This window comes from Camellia sinensis, chromosome 1 (genome assembly GCF_055761805.1).
Source record: "Camellia sinensis isolate YWXY chromosome 1, ASM5576180v1, whole genome shotgun sequence".
NCBI classification, from domain to species: domain Eukaryota; kingdom Viridiplantae; phylum Streptophyta; class Magnoliopsida; order Ericales; family Theaceae; genus Camellia; species Camellia sinensis.
In genome coordinates this window covers 125,821,273-125,844,701 of record NC_138961.1, presented here as the reverse complement: position 1 = coordinate 125,844,701, position 23,429 = coordinate 125,821,273, and the positions used below count along the sequence as shown (strand labels likewise).

At 36.0% G+C, this 23,429-nt stretch overlaps 1 protein-coding gene, 1 long non-coding RNA gene and 1 pseudogene across 2 annotated transcripts; 1 reads left to right on the top strand and 2 right to left on the bottom strand.

The window, feature by feature from the left end:
* Positions 1–534: 534 nt before the first annotated feature.
* Positions 535–4,001, bottom strand: LOC145789945 (uncharacterized). Its single transcript, XR_014328460.1, has 3 exons — positions 3,417–4,001; positions 1,681–1,761; positions 535–664 (listed from the first exon to the last, which is right to left on the bottom strand). It is a non-coding gene; the product is annotated as an uncharacterized LOC145789945 (long non-coding RNA).
* A 5,021-nt stretch (positions 4,002–9,022) lies between these two features.
* LOC145819838 (uncharacterized) lies at positions 9,023–9,484 on the bottom strand. Its single transcript, XM_082913719.1, has one exon. The coding sequence runs from the start codon at positions 9,482–9,484 to the stop codon at positions 9,023–9,025; it is 462 nt and encodes a 153-aa protein (XP_082769845.1).
* Positions 9,485–15,785: 6,301 nt separating this feature from the next.
* On the top strand, positions 15,786–16,946 carry LOC114295317 (rust resistance kinase Lr10 pseudogene; annotated as a pseudogene).
* Positions 16,947–23,429: the final 6,483 nt, after the last annotated feature.

Below are 23,429 nucleotides of genomic sequence, written 5' to 3'. Positions count from 1 at the left end.
TGAATCATAACCACATATTGAATAGAATAACGTCATATATTTCATAAATGGAAATTAAAAATTCAAAACTATATACAAAGGAATTAAATAAAAAAAATTATATGTGCTTACATATATTAAAAAATGAAAAAACTTAAAAAACTAAGTTCTTTAATTCTTAGACCATATTTTGCATCTCTCCAAAAATTTCTGACTTGAAAAATGAAAACACAAATTAATCCAGAAATCGCTGATGCATATGAATAAACTAAAAAGTTAATTCAGCAAACCAAAATAGGAACATTAATCATTTTTTCTTGATCTTAATCCTTTTGGAAGTAACTTCCCTGTTAACAATTAGATGCCATTACAACTCAGTGTCAATGACATTGTAATTAGGAGGTCACTAATGAGCACAGTATTTAAAAATAATAAATCTCAATACAGCTTGTGTACGATCTTTTTGTCAATGTTTATTATTATTACTGTTGAACCATAATTCTAGGTACCCATAAATAAATAAATAAAAACTCAAGAATTTACTCCATTTTTTTTTTTTTTTTTGGTTGGGGGAGGAGGGGGCATACATTGCAGTTACTATCACCAGCAGCAGCAGGTTTTGGCCAAAACCCAGTGTTTGAGCAACCATTTGAGGAATGCGTGACTTTGGAGCAGCACTGCCATTCTACATACAAGGGACAATTTGGATGGCTTGATGATCAATATGAATAATGAAAACAGGTTAAAAAATATATATAAAAACAAAAATCCAAAATTGCATGATGCAACTTGTAGTCATAAAAACAACGAGAATTAAAGTATATATATATCAGCTTAGTAAATAATGCATTAACTGGTACTTGCAGTGGCTACAAATAACTTAGTTTTGTACTATTCATACAATAACTTAGTACATTTATCACTGAGAATTTAAAAAAAACAAACAAACAATTCAACTACTTACACTTCCCACATAACACAAATAAACTAAAAATAAATCAAAACTCACAAACAAAAGCCAAAATATCCCCAACATTTATCACTTTGATAAATTTCTCGATATCACTACCAGTACGAAATGGTCATTCCACTAACACAAATCACATCAAAAAAGTCTTCAAAATTTCTCATTATCAAAATGATTGGCAAATACCTATCTACTACCATTTCACATGGTATTATATAATCTACTTAAACAACTGTTTTACTCCTAATGCAAATATATCAATTACCTAAGGTTTTACCATTGCATTTGAAGTTGCACTTGTTCTTCTTTAACCTGACATACATGCATACCAACAACAACAAAAAAAAAAAAAGGAAGAAAAAAAGAAAAAGAAAAATCGTACAAGCATTGCCTAGAAAAAAAACAATGATAAAAAAGTAGGGCTATTCATTTAACCCGGAGACCCAGCAAACCGTCCAATCCGAACCCACCCGACGAGCTACGAACAGTTTCGCATGTGCTGTGGTTCGGTTGTGGGTGTAAATCTATTGTTTTAACAAGTTCACGGTCGGTTGTGGGTGTAAAACATTTCAAATCACATCATATTTCAATGAACTAAAGAAATCGATCGTCAAAACAGGTACAGACTACAGAGATAACACAAACAGTAAAGGTCATAAACCAACCCAAATATGCCATAAATAAGATATCAGGTTAATCCTTTGTGTGCACCAGAGACACATAAGAAAACATACCACTGCAGAAGGATTATCCAAACCAACATGAAGTGCAGGGAAGTATGTCTCTTCACCAGATTCTAGCACTTCATTGGAAACCTAAATGGATAAATATATGTCAACAAGGACTTCAACCAAACAAAAATATTTTAAAAAATGCAGCTAACTGATAAGACATCTAAACCGATTGCATAACCTAAATAACATCAAGGAACAACTTCATAAATATATAACTGCAAGGAATCCATAAGAAATAATGAAACTGAATTACCATTGTGCAAATACCAGACAGACTATGGATAATTTTTTTTTGATTTTATTCTGGGCAATATGATCCATTAAACTAATCAATTTTCAGCTCGCACCTCAAATTATCCATGCTGCTGGCTATATTGATGTTGCAAATTACCAAATTACACCATTTTTAAGTTACAGCAGTAATATTGTTAAAGGAAAAAAATAAGAACAGAGAGGTTATTGATGATCTAAGAAAAACCAGTATCATATAGCGTGCAGAAAAACCAGTATAATTATCCATGCTGCTGGCTATATTGATGTTACAAATTACCACATTACACCATTTTTTAATACAACAGTAATATTATGAAAGGAAAAAATAAGAACAGAGAGGTTATTGCTGATCTAAGAAAAACCAGTATAATAATGCATGAATCTTAGCCTTCTAGCCTTCCGCCCTCCGGAACAGAACGGAAGTTCCACGTCCCAACTCCAACAGTGCAGGAGACTGGGAATGCGTTGGTACTTAAACCATATTTCCATATTTATTATTCACTCTTACCATATTCTTAATCTTAAATGGTTGATATAGATGAATGGGCCATTTTTGCCTGCCACCAGATTCTGTCCAGGCAATTTGGGACATTCTCTGATATGTTAGCGGAGAAAGGAAATAACATACGGCTTTGAACTCAATTTGGGCTTATTTTCCAGGATTTAAATTCATCCCAAAGGATGCCCTATATATTCTCCACAGCCAACTAAAAAATCTTCAGAAAAATGACCTATGCATCCAAATGTACAGAATCACTTCTTTATGGAAATTCCACTGGATTAGTTTCTTCTTCATTTGAAGAGTAATAAAAGATCACAGTATTTTGACTAAAAGAAAAGTGGAAAAGCGAAAACTACAATTTTGGGTTTAATAAAATGAATCAGGCTTGCATGTGATGAAGAAAATGTCGCGCATGCCATCCCGACCATTGCTATAGTAGCTGCTCAAGCTTCCATTTACTGCCTCTATTAAAGAAAACTTATCCATTCAGAGGTTGACCAAAAACATCACATCTTAGAATTCCTCTTTAGGAGGAGCATCATGTTTTCAAAAGCAAGTGAAACATGCAACTCTTCTTTTATGAAAATACCTTGTTAGAGAATTATACATCACACGCACTGAAGGTTGCTGCTCATCAGCTGTCATTCTGGCTTTCTTATCACCAGAAATGGCTAACATTCAAAATTATGGAAAGTTTGCTGCCATTCCTGTTTCATTAGTTAAATTTCACTATTTCCATACAACTTTGTTATTTTTACTATATAAACCTTTATTGAGATTTATAGATTTTGACAAGGAGATTAGGCATGATTATCACAGTTACCGATAGTGATTCTAAAATTCAGCTGATCTCATATCTATTCTTTGCTAAACTTGAGGACAGTTTCAAATGTTTTCGTTTATATGCAATCATTCTATTAAAATAAAAGACGAGTGTAAAAGGTAGGTAACAGAATCATACCTCTAAAGGTACAATCTTCAAATTAAGGAATTCAATGTCAATTATGAATTTCCCCGTTAATGGAACCTCAATTGCCCAAACAAAATCGTCGTTATTCTTGAGCTGCTTGTCTGTAATTTCAGCATTGACACAAGATGACACCAGTTAAACAGCATTGACGAAAGAAAATTTATCAACAATAGACCTGATGAAATTCTCATCCTGAATTTGTTCTATCAACAGGTGTTCTAATGCTAATCTGCAAAATTCTATACCTAGATTTAACACAATTAAGACTTTAAGAGCATCAATTACAAACAAAACATGCACAATTAGGCGTTGTAAGCACTAAGAAATTAGTACAAAGTCCTTAAAGAATCTAAAGAACAAGAAATTCATAAACATCTAATTGTAATTTATTACCTGGGTGAATCAAAGACTTGCGATCTCCCACGGAGCAGACCACTCGAATGATAAACGATGCAATTGGAGGACTGTCTCTGGTTAAATTCGATATTTCTGGGTATAGTTTAATGAGCAACGTTCAATTCTTCTCCACAGCTAAATGCCTTCAATTCAAATAACCAATTGAATAAAAAAAAAAAAAAAAAACCCCACTTTGACCTCTGAAGGCAGCATAAAAAAACTGAAAATAACAACTGCAAATCAAACACAATTTTTTTTTTTTAAAAAAAGGAAAAAAAAAAGCAGAGTTTTTCCAGGAAGAAGGAAAAAGGGATAATTTTCTTGTTAATATTATGTTTTCTTCCCGAGAAAATTCAACAGAAATGAAGAAATTAAAATTCGTAATCTCTGGATTTTCATAACCTGGGATCATATGAAACTTAAGTCATCTCAGCTGAGCCAAAAAACTAAAAAGACAACTAAAAATTTTTGGGTATTTTAGTTTTTTTTTTACCCCACTAATCACAACACAACAACCAAAACAGAGTTGAAATTCAGAAGCTGATCACAAATCAAATTCATGGAGGTCTATTCATTTGCAATGAACAAGAAATAGTGGAATGACGGAAAAGAATGTTACCTGGATAGAACACAGAGAGAGAGAGACAGAGAGAGAGAGAGAGAGAGAGACAGAGAGAGACTGTGAGCTGTGCAATGGCGAACGGCCAGGGCTCGTTTGCCGTTTCGACTGCTCCTCCGCCGCTCGCCGTCGATCGAGAGACAGAGGGGGGCTAAGAAGGGATTAGGGATTTTTGGGTTTGAGGGGGGGGATGGGAAAAAAAAAGTGGGGAAAGGGGGCGGGAATGGAAAACAAAAAGGGGTGGCAATAAAAAATAAATTTTTTTTTTGTCAGAAATGAAATTTAAATAACAAAATAATATCGTTTAATTTTTATTTTATATTTTTGTGATGGGAGTTGCCATCGTCAAAAAAATTTATTTTTTGTTAAAATATATATTTTTTTTGTAGTTAATGATTTTTAAAAAAAAAATTCTTTTTTTTTTTAGTTACTAAGATTGAAAATTTATTTGTTTCATTTTTATTTTAATGAAAAAAAATATTATTATTTTTTATTTGGTAGAAGTAGGGGTAAAAAATAAATTTTATTTTTGTCAGAAATGAAATTTAAATATCAAAATAATGTCATTTAACTTCTTCTTCTTTTTTTTTTTTTTGGCGACGGGGGTTGCATCGTCAAAAAAAATTATTTTTTGTTAAAATATATATTTTTTTGTAGTTAATGAATTTTTTTAAAAAAAAATCTTTTTTTTTAGTTACTAAGATTGAAAATTTATTTGTTTCATTTTTATTTTAAAGAAAAAAATATTATTATTTTTTATTTGGTAGAAGTAGGGATAATATTTAATGAAAAATATTTTCCACTAAAATAAAAGTTAATTTTCTGTGGTCAATGAAAAATATTTTTCTACGGCCTATTTTTTTTGTTATTAAAAATCATGAACTAATTTTTTGTGGTAGAGGAGAGGGAGTGGCAGTAGTGGCGAAGGTAGTGGATAAGAGATGATGGTGGTGGTGGTGGTAGCGGCGAAAGAGATTAGTGGTGAAGTTTTGGTAGTGGTAGTGGTAGTGTAGATGAAGTGGCAAGGGTGAAGGAGAGGTAATGGTAGTAGTAGTGGCAGTAGTGGTGAAGATGGTGGATAAGAGATGGTCGTGGTGGTGGTGGTGGTGGAGATTAGTGGTGAAGTTGTGGTAGTGGTAGAGTAGATGAAGTGGCAAGGGTGAAGGAAATGTAATGGCAGTAGTAGTGGCAGTAGTGGTAGTGGTGGCAATGGTAGTAGTAATGGTAGTCGTAGAGGTGAAGTGGCGACAGTGGTAGTACTGGTGGTAGTGGAATGGCGTTTGCAGTAGTGGTGAAGGTGGTAAAGGAGATCGGTGGTGAGAGAGAGAGATGAGTGAGAGACGGATAGAGGAGAGAGAGAGAGAGAGAGAGACAAAGACAGAGTGATGAGCGAGAGAGAGAGAGACGATGTGGTCACTAAAAGTGCATTTTCTTGTAGTGGATAGATAAATCGAGAGGGAGTAAATAGAGAAGACGGAAGGGAGAGAGTGAGCAACGCGAACACAGTGGGTGTGAGAGAGAGAGAGAGAGAGAGAGAGAGAGAGAGAGAGAGAGAGAAGAGAGACAGAGAAGGACAAAAAGATAAAAAGATAGAGAATGAGAGACAGAAAAAGAGACAAAGAGAGAAGAGAGATAAACGAGAGAGATAGAGAGAAGAGAGATGGGTGAGAGAGACATAGAAAGAAGAGAAATGAATGAGAGAGACAGAGAGAGAGAGAGATAGAGAGAAAAGAGATAAGCGAGAGAGGCAGAGAGAGATGAGAGATGAGAGAGATAAAGAGAGGAGAGATGAGCGAAGAGACAGGGAGAGAAAAGAGATGAGAGAAGAGATAGATGAGTGAGAGACATAGAGAGAGAGACAGATAGACAGAAAGAAAAGAATGATGAGTAAAAGAGAGAAAGAGAAGAGAGAGAGGAAGATGAAAAAATGGGTGAAAAGATATAGACAAAGAGAGAGAGAGAGAGAAAAAAGAGCGAAAAGAGATAAACGAGAGAGAGACAGAGAGAGATGAGCGAGAGAGATAAAGAGAAGAGAGATAGAGAAGAGAGATAGAGAGAGAAGAGAGATGCGAGAGATAGACAGAAGAGAGATGGACGAGAGACACAGAGAGAAAGAGAGAGACAGACAGGCAAACAGACAGAGAAGAGTGATGAGTGAGAGAGAGAAAAATAAGAGAGACAGAGACACAGAGAGAAAGAGAGAGACAGACAGACAGAGAAGAGTGATGAGTGAGAGAGAAGAGAGACAAAGATAGAGAGATAGGAAGATGAAAGAATGGGTGAAAAAGTTCCATGTCTAAAGCCTCCTTTTCTAGTAGTGAGTGGTCTCTATCATTCATGGGTAGAATAGAGGCGCGGATTTGGGAATTGTATATTTTATATAAAAGTCAAATTTAAATATTTTATACAATCACACCTATTTAGGGAGTGTGATTAAAAAGTAGTAATGTATATATAATCACACTTTAATTAAAATGTGTGATTAAAAAAATATATATATAATCACACTTATTTAAAAAGTGTGATTAAAAAGTAGTAGTGTATATATAATCACACTTTAATTAGAAGGTGTGATTAAAAAATATATAAATAATCACACTTTAATTAGAATGTGTGGTTAAAATATATATATATATATATATAATCACACCTATTAAAAAGTGTGATTAAAAAGTAGTAGTGTATATATAATCACACTTTAATTAGAAGGTGTGATTAAAAAATATATAAATAATCACACTTTAATTAGAATGTGTGATTAAAATATATATATATAATCACACTTGTTTAAAAAGTGTGATTAAAAAGTAGTAGTGTATATATAATCACACTTTAATTAGAAGGTGTGATTAAAAAAATATATATATAATCACACTTAATTGAAAAGTGACATAAAAAATAAATATTATCACACTCAATCAAATTAAGTGTGATTAAAATATCAATCTAATTTTTTTTATCACACTTCCAATAAAAATGAGATCTTTTTTTTTTTTGTTAAAGTGTAATCTTTAACTATTTTTGTAGTAGTGTGTACAACTTCAGGGGCTTGTATGCCATTGGAGGCATCCACACAGGAGGCTTAGACAAATAACTCTTAATGGCTTCGAATACTGCCTGGTGCTCTGCATTCCACCTAAACTCTCATAATCTTTGCGCTTCAACAAAGAAGAAAAAACTTCAGTATTCCCAGCAATATTAGAAATAATTTTTCCAAGAAAATTAACTTGTCCACTGAATTATTGCAATTCGTTCTTACTTGTTGGTGGTTTTGCTTCAATTATGGCCTTGGCTTTATCCATGTCAATCTAGATTCCTCTTCTATGGACCATATATCCTATAAAATTACCAACTGACACTCCAAAAGCATGTTTCAGAGGGTTAAGCTTGTGTTGCAAATGCATCATGCTTTTGAATGATACTTCCAAATGAGTTAAATGATCTTCGAATGACTAGGAATGATGTCATCAATATAACACTCTAGAAACCACCCCACTAGATCATGAAAGATTGTATTCATGGCCCTTTGATAAGTTGCACTAGCATTCTTCAACCCAAAAGGTATTTTTACCCATTTTAAGGTTCTGAATTCCCTGGACACCTAAAAGCTGTTTTGTGGACATCTTCTTTAGCTATGTAGATCTGATTATACCCATAATGGCTATCCATCATAGAAAAAAATAGTATGACCAGTTGATCTATCCACAAGTAAATCCACCACTGGCATTAGACACTCATCTTTAGGAGTTGCTAAATTCAGGTTTTGAAAGTCAATAAAGACCCTTATATTTTTATTTCATTTTTACCACTAGAACAATATTAGACAACCATTCCACATACATGGTTGTCCTGATGAATCCAGCTTTCAGCAATCTGGAAATTTCCTCTTTGACTTTAAGAGTCACTTATGGGCTCATTCTTTGAGGTTTCTACTTATCTAGTTTAAAGTTAGGCTTAATAGGAAGCCTATGTTCCACTAACTATTGTAAATAATACATATAATAAGTATCAACAAATGCTATCTAGACCGGGTACCTTACTATAATCCCAAGCAAGCAATCTTTATATTCCCTTAATAAAGCCATTAATCTAGCTTTGGAGATTGGGTCCAACCAAAGCACTAATAAAAGTTGGATTCGAAACGAATTCCATACCCAGATTTACTTTCTATAAGGGGTCCCGAGTATTGATTTCCAAGTTTTCCATTATTTCTGGCTCCTTCAATGCTTCTGGCATCTCAACTTCTGATTGTCTTTCCTCATCCTCATGGACAAAATCTGCCCAAAAAATCTCATCTTCTTGGATTTTGGCTTCAATATCTAAAGCTAATACATTATTTGAGGCCAATGGTAAAGCCTTTTGCATTGCTTCTGATTCAGAGCCAGTCATTAGACTCGTCTTTGTTGCATGCTGGCTCATCCAGACCATCCGAAATCCTCTGTTTGAGATAAGCCATTTCTTTATTAAGCCCATTATACATTGTCCCTTCTTGAGTCTTCATCACACTCAGGGGTATCACTCCATCATCATACAACTTTGCCTCTGCAAAGTCTGCATAAGTAGTGAATGGTTGAGGGTATACCTAGACTTTGTCTATTTCCCCATCACCTAAAGTTATTATGATCTTTCGGTGCAAGGTTGATGGCACACGCTTATTGGTGTGAATCCAATATTTTCCCAGTAAAGCACTGTATTTTGCCTTGCTATCAACCACGAAAAAGGTTTCCATACAACGTTTAAATCCCACAATAAGGTTAATTAGTACGATACCTTGGGCCTTATGTTTGTCCCTTGTGAAACTTGTTATAGATGTACTGGTTAGAATTAATTTTGGAGTCTTCAAACCCAATTTCTTCAAGGAGGCTTTGGGCAACAAATTAACAACTGCTCCATTTTCTACTAGCACCTTGATTATCAACACACTATCAAAATGTGCCTTGACGTGTTGAGCGATGCTTAGAGTGGGGTACTCAAAAGGGTAGCATGGTGCAACCACCTGGACCTTCATCTCTCTTAAGTCATTAGAATCTGTCTCTTCCACCATTTCAGTATATGTGGTAGAAGAATCACCATCTGTGTCCACCAATTCCTTGATGGATGGGCTTCTTCATTGTCTTAGATCAACTGTGAACCTATGAGATAAGACATAAACCATGTTTATGTTCACAACAGGCAATGAGCCAAATTGGATCAAGACTGGCTCATTTTGAGATTCTGTCCTCTTTAAAGGTTCTGAATTGCTTTCAGAATTTTGGCCCCCTCTATTTTCATGGGAGCAGCCAACTTAATTTTCACTGGCTTGGTATATTCAGCCATCATAGTTTTGAACAGCTCATCTTCCATTGCAACTAAACCATCTACTTGGGTTACTGAGTCTTTAAACTCAGAATCACTTTTACAAGATTGACATTTTCCTTGGCTGTTAAATTCAATATAAACTCTAGCCAATTGTTCTATTTTCTCTTGAGCACGATTATATTTTACATGCTCCTTATCAATTCTCCTTTCTTTACCAACCCTTCTTCTGGGTATTACCTTAATAGAGTCTTGGAGTTCTTTCTAGCACCTGGTATGAATTTTCCACATTTGAGATCTGGATAGGATAGACACCAAATCTGGTTGCTTGCCCTTTGGGTTCTTCAGCATCACCTATTGGTTAGGCACAACAGAAGGTGGCCTTACCATTTTTGGTTTCTGATCTTCCTTAGCTTCCACTGGAATGACTTAGGGTCTGGTCTGCATAACAAACCAATCAGACAACTCTTGAACCCAAGAGACTACTTGCCTGTGAGTAGGGCAAGAAGTGCTAGCCTTCAAGGGTCTAACTTCTAGACTTCTCTCAAACCTCATTTCCCTATGAGACTGGAAAAATAAGTCTGCTCTTGAATCTCTGTGACTCCTACTTCTAAATGAGCCTTTAGTGGCTCTACCTCTGGTCTAAGATGTCTTTTCATAAAAGGACACTAGATCATATGGAGCATAGTTTCGTTGCTACATGCCACTAAACATTCGAACCACATGACTTGAATTATTACTCGTATTCTCAACTTCCTCAAGGACTCTAGCCATCCATTGTAGCTGACTCTACATTTGGGCAAATTCTTTGTACAGTTGATGTCTCTAAACAACATGCAGCTACTGAACAATCAAATTGTTTCTGGCCATGTGAAATGCCAACATCTTTCGATTTCTGAGATGGCTTATGCTCCTTCGAAGCTATCTCATACTTTATCTCATTCATCTAGACATCCAAGACATTCAATTCTCCTAGGTGCAAACCTCTCTCCACTTGGATGATAGAATGTGGAACCCCAACATTGGCTTACACTTCATGCACCTTTGGAAAGGGATCTTTGTCAATCCCCATTGCCTTCTTAGCCTTGCACTTCCAGATCTGCTCCCAAATTCTGTCTTGAAAAAAAATACAAGTATCAGTTAAATGAGACCAAGTATTATGTCATTTACAATATATTTTACCCTTCAATTCATCTAAAAGGGGCATAACCACTCCTTTAGGTAGTTTTAGAAATTGTGTTGCCCATCAACTTTAGATATATCAAAAAAAATATTTTCTACGAAACTTTTTCTTTTTAAATTGATGATCAATTGTAGTTTCCTTCTAAATTAAGGTGTCACATACATATGGTTATTTTCCTACAATCTTTGCAACATTAATTTCCAAATTAGGATCTTTATAATAAGTCCAATATGAAGAGTTATTCATATTTTACTCTTCCTCTAACAGAGTTTCACATCTAGTCACTTTATAAGTTAAATCAACTAGGTCTCTGAAGTCCGTTGCATCAAACTTTTTCCTATGTGTGAATTTTAGACCATTTTGAGCCAATCTAACAAATTCAGGCTCTAGAAGGACTACCCTGCACCTATTCCTAGCCCTTTTAAATCTAGCTATGAATTGGGTAGCCTTCTCCTCTAGTCTTTAGCCAAATCATTGTAGATCATCTATTGAGACTTCTGGTTCAGTTTGGAAGAACTAGGCATGGAACATTTCTTCCATCTATTGCCAAGTTTGGGCAGTACCAGGAAATAGGATAATATACCAAGCAAATACTAGGCCAATTAATGAACTAGGGAATAATCAAAGCTTCATGTAATCATGATTTGTATATTTCCCACTTTGCTTTGTGAACCTAGAAAAATGTTCTATGGTTGATTGGTTCCCATTCCCTCGAAACAAAGTGAAATCTGGGACTTTATAGCCCTTTGGGAACTCATGCAACCTATCCACCCAATCAGGGTAAGGCTTTCTGTATTCTGGTGTTTTCACCCCCCGACCCATAGGACCACATATTTCTCACACCATATTCAACAATGTTCTCTAGGAATGGCATATGGAATAACAGGTTGGGCCACCACTTGGCTACTAGGGCCTGTTATTGTCTATACCCTTGATAGATTTGTTATCTATGAGCATAGGGTTACATATTTGGCACTGGATGAACAAAAGATGCTGTCATTCGATCCATGGGGTACACAATAGGGTTTGGTGGTTGTTCATATCTTATTACATCTTCTTCCCTAAGAGCAACAGGTGGTGGTCTAAAAGGCTCTGCAAACCCCCTGAGTGTAGGTTCAAAAACTAGATTTGACACCATTCTAGTAGTATTATTCATTTGTGCTTGTGTATATCCATAGGTAGGATTACTAGGTGCACTCAAAGGTATAACCTGAGGCTCTGCATGTACAACATATGTCTTTTCAGTAGTAGACAATCTGTGATAAGTCCCCGAACCAATTGGTGGAGCTGGTTTAATAGGCTGATAAAAAGATTATGTGGTTCTTCCCTTACTGTCATCATTGCTTTAGTTGTTAGTAAAAGATGGTCTATGTTGGGTTATTACCTGAACAGGATTCTTATGTCCATCATTTGGAATAAGACCTGCATTTTCTAACCTGTTATCAATCTTTTGAATGATTGATGCACCAAAAGAATGAGACCAATTTCTAAAGGTTGTAGCCATTATTTGACTTATCATGGACACGATTCCAATCCACTGTTCATTGGACATGGCAAGACTAAATAATGGTTCACTTCTGATTCTACTACTTTGGCCAACTGTTTGGCCTTGGAAAGGTGTTTTTTCATAAGATTAACCTTGTGGTTGGCCAATATTTTGAGGTTGTGTCTTAATCCTTGGATAAGGATTCTCTTCTACATGCACTTGCCCATTTGCTTGTTGGCTAGAAGTAAAGGGAGGGTCTGCTACTTCCTCTCTTCGAGGCAAAAAAACCCTCTTCTTGTACCTCAACATCAACATCATTATCTAGATGTTCTTCTTCTTGGCGTCATGTTCTTACCATATTTCAACACAAAAAGTATCCCATTGGATGTGCCAAAAAACTATATGTTGGCTATTTTAACACTTTGAAAGATAAAAATGTAATTTTCTCGTGCCAGTTAGGATTTGAAAAATCCTTACAGAATTTATAAGTCAATTTACTTATCAGGCGATTGTGATTAGGTTCTTTTAGCCTTAATGAAGAGAACATTACTGGTTGTGTTTTATTAAGAACCAATGCAATATAAGTTGAATTCGAAAGAGAATGAAAGGGAGAGACTGGACAGAAAATGTAATTAATTAATTAATTAATTAATGAAATTACAAAATGTTACCTCTAGTAAGGGCAACATTGAAGGTCAAATTCTTAAAATACAAGAGTTACTTTAATCTACTCCTATGAAAAGTAAGTGCAATGTTGAAATTTAAAGATAAAATAAATGACATAGCCGTAGAGCTTGGATTTGTTCAAGGGGCATTTTCATATATTTATAACCTTCTTTTCGCCTTTGAAGAAATTGAGCTGCGTTTCCTCACCATGATCTCTTTTCTTGTAGCTACTTCTTAAGATCACTTCTTCTATTCGTGCGTGCAAAACCGCTAACCATCTTGAAAACTTATTTCCTTTGTGTTGTTCACATGTTGAATAACTACCTTTCAACTGCTAGAACTTGCATCTGCTTCACACGTAATTTGCATAAGAGGTGGGGTTCTTTAATGACTTGGGCATCTACATAATTACCCTTACTTGCCACGTGTCACCTTCTAACTAGATGGTTTAGTTATGGAGCCAACAAATTCGGCACACACAAGTGAGTCAAACTATTTACTTAGTAAGCCTCACGGTAAAGGTTATCCATGTAAAAAATCAGTTTTATTGGACAACTATGGACATAGGAACAAATCGCATTTCATTTTATAAAATAACTAGTTTAAATTTACAATCATATTCGTTGTTCATTTTACAAAATAAAATTTGATTTGTTCTTATGTTTATAGACATTCGATGAAATTAATTTATTGCATAAATAACTTTTATTGTGGGGCCTATGAAATAAATGGTTCGGCCGATGGATGTGGGTATAAATTAGGGCCTACGAGAGGGGTATGGAGAGATGAAGTTATGAAAGGGAGTTTATCCCTGCAAGGTTTGCTATACTCACTAAATTATATACGGTAAATTACAAATACACCTCTTGAGCTTTACTTAAGATACGAATTGCCTCTTGTGATTCTAAGAATTATAAATATTTCATTTTTTGAAATTTTTATTTAACATAATTAATAAATAAATAAATAAAAGAAATTCTCAACTACTCTTTTATACAACAGTAAAATTACTAGAGTTGTTAATTGAAATATATTTTTGACATGATTAACAGCTATTAACTAACTTAATGAATTATTCATAAATGGGTCATTAATTAGTTATGCAATTAAAAATTTGAAGGAACGGGATGTAATTTTCATAACCATAGGAAGTAGTTTGTATTTTCATTAACCTCAGGGATGTACTTAAAATTTACCCAATTACATATTAAATTTAGTTTAGATAGATTAGATTATAAAGAAATCATTACAATTTAATTCAAATATATAAAAATATGGTGTTGTTATTTTATAGTTTCAATTCAAATCTAATTAATAACAAAAAAATTTATCAAACAAAATTTAAATTTATGCATTCTTTTCTTTTCTTGTCTTTTCTTTTTCTTTATTTTATTTTTCTATTTTTGGTAAAAAAACTCCAATTTAATATAAGAAGAAAATGTCTTGCTGGTTTATTTATTTATTTTCTAAATTTCAAGCAGGGTTCATTGCATTAATATATAAACACACTTTGTAAATTAGGTTTCACTATTTTCAAGTTTCAAATTGAAACTTGACTTCAGGGGCCATGGAACTAATTACGAGTTTCATTTTAATGACTTGAACTGTTTATTTTATAAGGTTTATATCATTCGTGAAAAAATTAAGTTAATCTTGTAACTATAATTTATTATTTTGTTAAATTTGTTTGAAAAAAATAAACAACAAATCTGTTTTTTAAAATAGACTATTTATTTTTTGTAGAGACAAGTACAATAAAATAAAAAAGTTACGACTTGCATATTAACTTAAATTTTTTTTTTGGTATAAATAATATATACGAAATCGAAATGTGACCCTAAGAAGCCCCATAGCCCCTCAAATTAGTCCAACCCTTGTTAATTATATTGGGCACTCTTTCATTTCTTTTTGCCACTGCCTCTGATAACTCAAATTAGTCCAACCCTTGTTAAATATCATTATTTCTATTTGAGTAATGATAGAATTCACACATAAAAGATATTTGATAAAAATATTGATAAATCTCTTGACGTTGCTAGCATTTTTCTTTTTATCTTGCAGATCTACATCCCGTGCTTTCCTTCACAGGTACGGAGATCTATCTCACTCTCTCTCAAAATTTATTTATGATGACAATATATATATATATATATATAAATGAATAAAAATATTATAAATCTTTCTAAATAAAATACATGAAATTAACAGAAGATCATTTAGCTCACTTTAAATCTTTCTAAATTTATCTTGAACAATAGGAGAGACCACTAGACACAAAATAATGGGCAGATTGCCTTGTGATTTTAGAAATTATAATATCAATAAAATTTATTTAATAAATTAATAAAAAAATAAAATTTCTAATTACTTTTCTATAGAATAATAAAATTATTAGAATTGCTAATTGAAATATATTTATATCTTCATTAAAAATTGTTATTTGACTTAATAAAATGGGTTATTTGTCATGCAATTAGAAATTTGAAAAAACAAGATGTAATTTTCAAAATTATAAGAAGTAATTTATATTTTTTAAAAAAAATAATTTGAAGAGTTGTATTTGTAATTTATCCAAAATAGTAAGAAGTTACTGTACAATTCCTAAATTAAAGCAAACATGTAACTTTTGTCACTTTTTGGGATTCACTCACTTCTTTCTGTGTTCAAATGAACATTAATTATTCCTTAGTGTAAAGAACTTACGCCAAATTCAATATGGCCTCCTTCATCCAACCTAAAGCAGGTTCTAACTTCCAATTTCTTCATACAGTACTAGGCCTCGCAGGAAGAGCTTTATTTGGGATGCTATTTATGTTTGTGTTTTTAATCTATAAGTTTAGGAGAAGGCATTTGTCTATGTTCGACAACATTGAGGATTTTCTTCGAAGTCAGAATAATCTAATGCCTATTATGTACTCTTACTTGGACATTAAAAAGATGACCAAAGGTTTCAAGGATAAGTTGGGTGAAGGAGGCTATGGTTGTGTGTATAAAGGAATGCTTCGAAGTGGCCATCCTGTAGCAATAAAGATATTGGATAAATCCAAAGCTAATGGGCAAAACCTTATCAATGAAGTTGCCACTATCGGAAGGATTCATCACATCAATGTGGTCAGGCTAATTGGATATTGTGTAGAGAGATATAAGTGCGCTCTAGTATATGAATTCATGCCTAATGGGTTTCTTGAAAAGTACATTTTTTCTCAAGAAGGAAATGTCCACTTAAGTTGCATGCAAATGTACGAGATTTCTCTAGGAGTGGCTTGTGGGATTGAATATTTGCATCGAGGTTGTGACATTCAAATCTTACATTTTGACATCAAGCCCCATAACATTCTTCTTGACGAGAATTTCACTCCAAAACTTTCTGATTTTGGGCTCGCAAAATTGTATCCAACAAATGATAGCATTGTGTCACTGACTGCAACAAGAGGAACAATGGGCTACATGGCTCCGGAGTTTTTCTATAAGAACATTGGAGGCATTTCATTTAAAGCTGATGTTTATAGTTTTGGAATACTGATGGAAATGGCAGGCAGGAGAAGAAATTTGAATGTCTTTATAGATCATACAAGCCAAATTTACTTTCCTTCGTGGGTCTATGACCAATCTATAGAAGGGAGGGACATAGAAATGGGTGAGACCACCGAGGAGGAAAGAGTGATGGTAAAGAAAATGATAATAGTTGCTTTATGGGGCATACAAATGAATCCCAGTGACCGTCCTTCAATGAACAAAGTTGCAGAGATGCTCGAAGGGAATGTTGAACTCTTGCAGATGCCTCCCAAGCCTTCTTTGTGTCCACAAGAGATGCTAGTTGAAGATCATGAAATTGACATGGATCTTGCAGAGTTGCCTATGCTATCCTCCGTGTGATTGCATAAATTCCATCACTGTGGATGTGTTGCACCTCAAGTTGTTTCGTATAAAAAATTATGTGTTGGCAGGGAATTCTAACATCTCCCTCGTATAATTAAGGTAGTTTTATTCCAACACATGATTGGACAACTATGCCTCATTGAAATAAACTTGTGTGAAAACTTGTTATATGGTTGAGATGTCTCTCCTTGTGTTGCATTTCAATTGCTTGAAGACTTTCTTAGTTAAATTTATATTCATTGCAATTTTGCAAAGATTCTATGAGTTATAATGTTCACACCCACAAAAAAAAAAAAAATTAAAAAAGATACATATTTTATATAGAATGATATGATTGATATGTTGGCCCAATTACTTTAAAACAAATAACTCATGAATAGAAATTTTAATTATGAAAGATAAAAATAAAAATCACTGCAACGTGATTCTCTCGTGAAAGATTTTACATAAAAATTAGGTAAGAAAGGGGGTTTTCCATTTCTATTATGTGATACATTTGGTTTTTTTTTTTTTTTAATTTGTTATTTTGTAGGGATATTGCTTTGACACCATATGACAGCACATGAGTGCAGACACCCAATTTTTGACCGACTTTAAAACTCAGACGTCATCATCTGCGCACTTGATGATTGCGCATGTTTGTGCTAGATTTGAGTGCCTGAAGGTCTCGGCCGAGCGCCTTGTCTTTGAACCTCTAAACCCTCTGTGTTTTGGCCTTGTTTTTAGGCCAAACCTTGGTGCCTCATGGCTGAAGGAGAGTGAGGCCCTGCCGGCCACTTTTGGCATTTGCCAGCCACTTTTTCTCCTTGCCAGCTAGTTGGAGTGGTCGGTCAGCTAGTTTAAGTGGCCGGTCGGCCACTTGAACTGGCTGGCAGCCAATTTTCTCATTTTTTCTAATATTTTCATATCTTTTGAGCCAGCTATTGGGCATTGAAGCTAACCTCCATACATGTATATGGAGGGATGGAGACAAGCTTTAAGCTTGTCAAGCAAGCTTTTGCTTGCATTGCCTATATAAGGGGAGGTCCCTCCCCCTTGTTTAAGGTTCAAAAATTTTGGAAGCAAATTTTGACTCCCTCTCTAGAATTCTCTCTCTCTCTCTCTCTCTCTCTCTCTCTCTCTCTCTCTATTATGCTCTATAGTGCTTGAAAGTGAGTGTTCTTGACATATTTGCACATAACCCTCTTAGCCAAACATCTTGGCCTTGGAGCTAAGATTCCTTAAGACTTGTTTGGGCCTCCTAAAGTTGGTTTTTGGCTTAGAAGTTGTCCTCTTCTTGTTGTGCTTCAAGGGTGAGCATATTCCCTTGTTAAGATTATTTTTGTATACCATCTTAGCCACCTTTGCATGCTGTTTTAGGCTTGGTTGTTAACTACAAAAATGTTGGTTTAGTCCTTGTTAGGGTTGGAGGTGGTCTACCCTCTTTGGTTGCTTATTTGTTAAGCTTTTGTACCACCTTTTAAGGCTGTTCAAACTATCTCTTTTTGGCCTTTTAACCACTGAATTCCAGAGGAATTTCAGTGGTGGAAAGGTGGTTTTGAGGTCCCAAATAGGAGGGGGTGGTCCCCTCTCATCTTGTCTTGCTTGCATGTATAGATGGCCCACTAAATGAGCATGTGTTTCTCCTTCTTTGTGGCTTTGTTCAAGCATGTTTTTGTGACTTTTTAGACCTGCCATAACTTTGTTTTTTGGCTTGTTTGATCATTGGTTGCTTGCTCTTTACACCTGTGGTGTAATCTTGCTCACTAGCCTTGCATGCCTAATGAGTTAGCTTGTTATTCTAGCATGTGTTGGCTTAATCTCAGCCCATTTTTTGTCTTATTTCAGCGTGTTGTAACTCTGTTTTGGCCTGGTTGAGTCACCTCTTGCATGCTTCTTACACTTGTAGTGTAACCTTGCTCACTAGCTTTGCATGCTTGCTACTTTAGCCTATTATTATAGCTTATTTTGGCAACACTTCAGCATGTTTTTGCCCATATTTTAGCATGTTTGAACTCTGTTTTGAGTGGTCTTGGCCCTTTGAGGCTTGCTTTGTATGGCTATAGCATGATAGGCTTTGATAGCTTTGTGTTTTGAGTCCTCTAGCATGCTTTGCTTGGGTTGTTTGCATGATATGGCATCCTTTAATATCTGATTTCAGAGCATATATCATTGTCATACTCTCATATGTATCACTCTTTCAATGCTTTTGAGAAGTTGAGCCTCATGCCTTGTTTGTGAGCCAATACATGAGCATATTTTTCTTGCCATCTATGCTGCAAGTCTAGCATGTTTTTGCTACTGTTTCGGCCTGCCTTAGGTCTGTTTTGAATGGTCAAGGTCATTTGAGCATTGCTTAGTATGGTTGTAGTGTAAAGGGCCTTGACTAGCTTTGAGTTTTGAGGCCTTTAACATGTTATGCATGTGATGTTTGCATGGTATGGCACCATTTAGCATGTAATTTCAGTGCATATAGTGTAGTCACACTCTCATATACTTCACTTCTTCATAGCTTTTGAGGGTTGTGTATTATGCCTTGCTTATAGGCCAACATGTGTGCATGTTCTTCTAGTATTTTGAGCTCCTATTTCAGCATGTTTAGACCATTATTTTGGCATGATTGAGCTCTATCCATAGTTGGTTTGGTCATTTGTGCTATGTATTTCATGCCTCTTGTGTTTTGCTCTTTGCTAGCTTTGATGTTTTTGGTCCTCAACATGCTATGCTTGCATTGCTTGCATGCTTTATGGTCTTTAGCATGCCACTTTAGCACTAAATATCTGCCACCTTCCTCTTTTCTTCATTTTTTCCATTTGATTTGAGAATTGGTTGACCCTTGAGTTTGTGTTTGAGCTTGGGATTGAGGCTCGTGCTTAAATGGCTTTAACCCCTTTTTTGAGGGTTCCTCCTAGTCAAAGGCATGGTCTCTCCTGTGTCATAAACCATTATTTTGGTTGACCTCCTCTCCTTAGAGGACTTGCACATTGGACTTAACCAATTAAAGAATGGATTGGTAATGTGAACTGTGTAAACAAGAATTGAATCAACTAAAACATGCCAAGATAACATATATGTGTTGCATTGCATGTGTTTGGATCGGACGTTAATCCAAACACGAGAAATATGAGATGTTTCCTACTTGAAGTGATGAAACGTATCACATTTCTTGGTCGCTAACATCCTTGATCAAGCATGATAGAGTGGAAGCTCTCTTGTGTGTTGTTTGTGCATTTGTCAACATGGTGCAAGATTGGTCCTCGGCCACCATGCATTGAGGTACTTGGTTGGTGGTTTAAGAGCCAAGTGCCATGCTCCTATGAGCTTGAGATATGATGAGGAGAGTGACAGTGCCTACATTATCTTGCAAATACATTGTTGTGCCTCTATTGTTCTCTGTTGCAGCAAAACCAGAAGCCTGGAGAAGCAACTAGCCGACTGGCCAGTGGCACTAGCTGACCGGCCAGTTTTAGTTGCTGGCAGCCACTTTTTCTGGCTGGTAACCCACCAGCAGATTCCTGATTTAAAGTAAAGGCAGTCTGGAGGTTGGCACAATTTTCAGAGATCAAGGCAAATGCAAACAAAGGCAATTGACAGCATGGTAATGGATTTTTGAGCGAACGCCAACCGAGCATGCATCTTCAACCTCTTGGAACAGAGCTGAGGCAGTATGATTTGTAATTAGCTTTACTTGTTAGTTAGCTTCAATTTGTAGTTTAATTAATTAGTTTGTTAATTAATTAAGTGTTGTAATAATTGGTAAGTAGTTTACTAGTTATTCGTTTTGTTGTGTAATAATTAGTCTAATTAGCTTAAATTAGATTAGTTAAGTAGCTTAGCTTAGCGTAGCTAGTTAGCTTATTATTCGGACCCTCCTTCGAGAGGGCGTATTGTTGTAATAAGTGTGCGTGTGTGTGTGAATGCTTTCCAACCCCACGTCTTTCTCCCTTTTACTTAACAGCTTTTGATGGTTAGTTTAGGGTCATTTTCAATTAGCATACCTTATGCTTGCATGTTTGTATCATTCATTTGTCTTGCATGCACCGGGCTCGACGCATCATTCAAACTGCATTGACTTTCAATACTTATTTGAATACGTGTTTCAAAGCATGTTATCAAATTGTCGCATGTCATATGTCATATTAGATAGCCGTGCCTATTTAGTTGCATTTTTGCATGTGTTGCATTAGGCATTTCACATAGTTAGGATCATGCATTGATTTCTAATTAGCTTCTATTTTGGCTCGGCGTACACTGTAAGTGTTTACGCTTTAGCATCCTTGCATGAGTGTAAGTGATTGCTTTGTTTAGCGTGATTGCCATGCCTAGCATGCTTGACATGAGTCTATTTGCTTAATTGCTATAACTGCATGAATGACTGTGGATGAAGGCTTCGTTACTTGAATTGGAACAATTCATCAAAATGTGAGTTTTAAGCCTACTTTGCGGAGTGGCAAAATCATGTTGTTTTAAGCCCACTTGAGGGTGACAAATTCAAACCATTTTCAAAAACAAACATTGAATTGTTTTGTTCCAATTTAGGCGATCTAGTCTACACTTGTATGCTGTGCGCATCACATAGTAATAAGGCTAATAACTGGAATACGAACACATGTGTTTTCAAAACAACATATCATGCTTAGTAGAGGCCGATCCTTTGATCGGGCGAGCGGGGGTGCTCATTTCAGGACCTTCCCCTCTCGTACTCAAGTTCCAGAGCAGAGGCAACTTTGGTGATGACGGACACGTGGCCTTTGGCACGAGTTAGGGTTTCCTAAATTTCCCAAACCAAAACATTTAGGTGGCGACTCTATAATCTGGCAAAGCAGTCCATGTTTGGCACTTCTTGATTCAAATCGATTTTCCAAAACGATTTCCCGAATTTGGACTCTTTGGTGGTTTATCAGTCTTACATTGCACTTTGTGAGATTAGATTCAGAACCGTGACAGGAGTCCGAACTATAGTAGCTAGAACCCAATTCGTGCCCTCTCCGAAAAGGGGGGCGCGTGGAGCGAGTTCGGGCGGTCTACAGTTTCTGGCAACTCTGCTAGGGATTTAGAGAACTTGACTCAAAACTCATGATATGTTGTTTATCCACACTTATGTGTTTCTTTGTATTGGATTTGGATTGGTGCGCTTAAGTCACAGTGTTTGCCATCTGCTATTCCGGAACGATTTGCCGGAGGCTTGCTGGGAAAAGTGTGCCATAAGGCTGATTGGTTACGGGCTCTGCCACGATGGGAACACAAACCTCGATTTTTTTGAGGCACCCTATTTGACCATTCGACCTAGTTGCATAACGGAAGCCTTAGAGACTATTTCAAACTAGGACAGGTTGCTTACCCAAGTGTAGAATGTTTGAAACCGCATGCATCCGTAGTGAAACCCTAGCTCCTGATAAAATAGGACAGGGAAACCCTACCCTACCATAGGGGTGTTTTGGATCTCACTTGCTTGATATGTGCTGTTAGGGTGTGTCTCTACAGGAATGCATGTATCAGTTTGCAAGTCTGGGTATCAGTCTGAAGACATCAGTATTTGGGGGTATTAGATTTGAGGCAGTGATTTGGGGGCATATATCAGTTTTTGAGAACAGTTCGTTCAGCTTATGATATCAACTGTGTGTTGTCTTTATCTAAGCTGAAATGTTGTCCGTTTTTCTGATTGTTGTTTCTTTATTTTGCTTTATTTTCCTTTTTGCAAGGTAGTACTGCATCATTGCTTTCAACGAGGCAAATACCCCCTAAGCACTCTGGACCCGGATTGGGAGAATTCATCGATCTAAGGATCTAGTTGACAGACAACCAGTGTTTGCTACATTACCCCCAGTTACCAGATGGAGGTCCTCCAGGCACAGATCATCAGTACAGCGGTTACCAAATCAGCGGTCATTATCCACCTCACATGTGTGCAGTTGGGCTGAGATATCTGCTTCCACCTCACAAAGGGAATACACACCTGTTCAGTCAGATCAACACTATATAGTCAGTATGGAAGAAATGATGCGTCAACTCCAAGAGACCATGCAGGCCATGCAGCAGGATGCTGTTCGTCAAGCGGAGGTTACCGCACGTCAAGCAGAGGTTGTAGCTCAACAGACAGAACTAATTGCCAGGCTTCAGCAATAGCAGCAACCATAACAAGTTGGAGCATCTGCTTCGCATCCACCCCCACCCCCGCCTAGGGTTCCAACACTTAGGGAAACAACAAACGTCCAGGAAAATATGAACGTTCCAACAAGGCCAGTCCCACTGCCAATCCCACCTCAGATGTCTAAAGCACCGGCTAATCCAGTGGACACACCGTTTGAATTTGAGGTTAATCCAACCACCCTGAAAATGAGTAAGCTCAAAAAGCTGTTTAAGCGAGCCCAGGGAGTTAACTTGATCTCGGACATGGAAGATGGGGACACTGATTCGACGATAACATTGCCGGACAGGTTCAAGATACCTCACATAGATCGCTTTGACGGCTCAGGTGATCCTATCGTTCATTTGAGGCTG

Excerpts from the sequence above, each read along its gene's own strand:
- LOC145819838 (XM_082913719.1), bottom strand. The coding sequence starts at position 9,484 with ATGGTGGAAGAGACAGATTCTAATGACTTAAGAGAGATGAAGGTCCAG.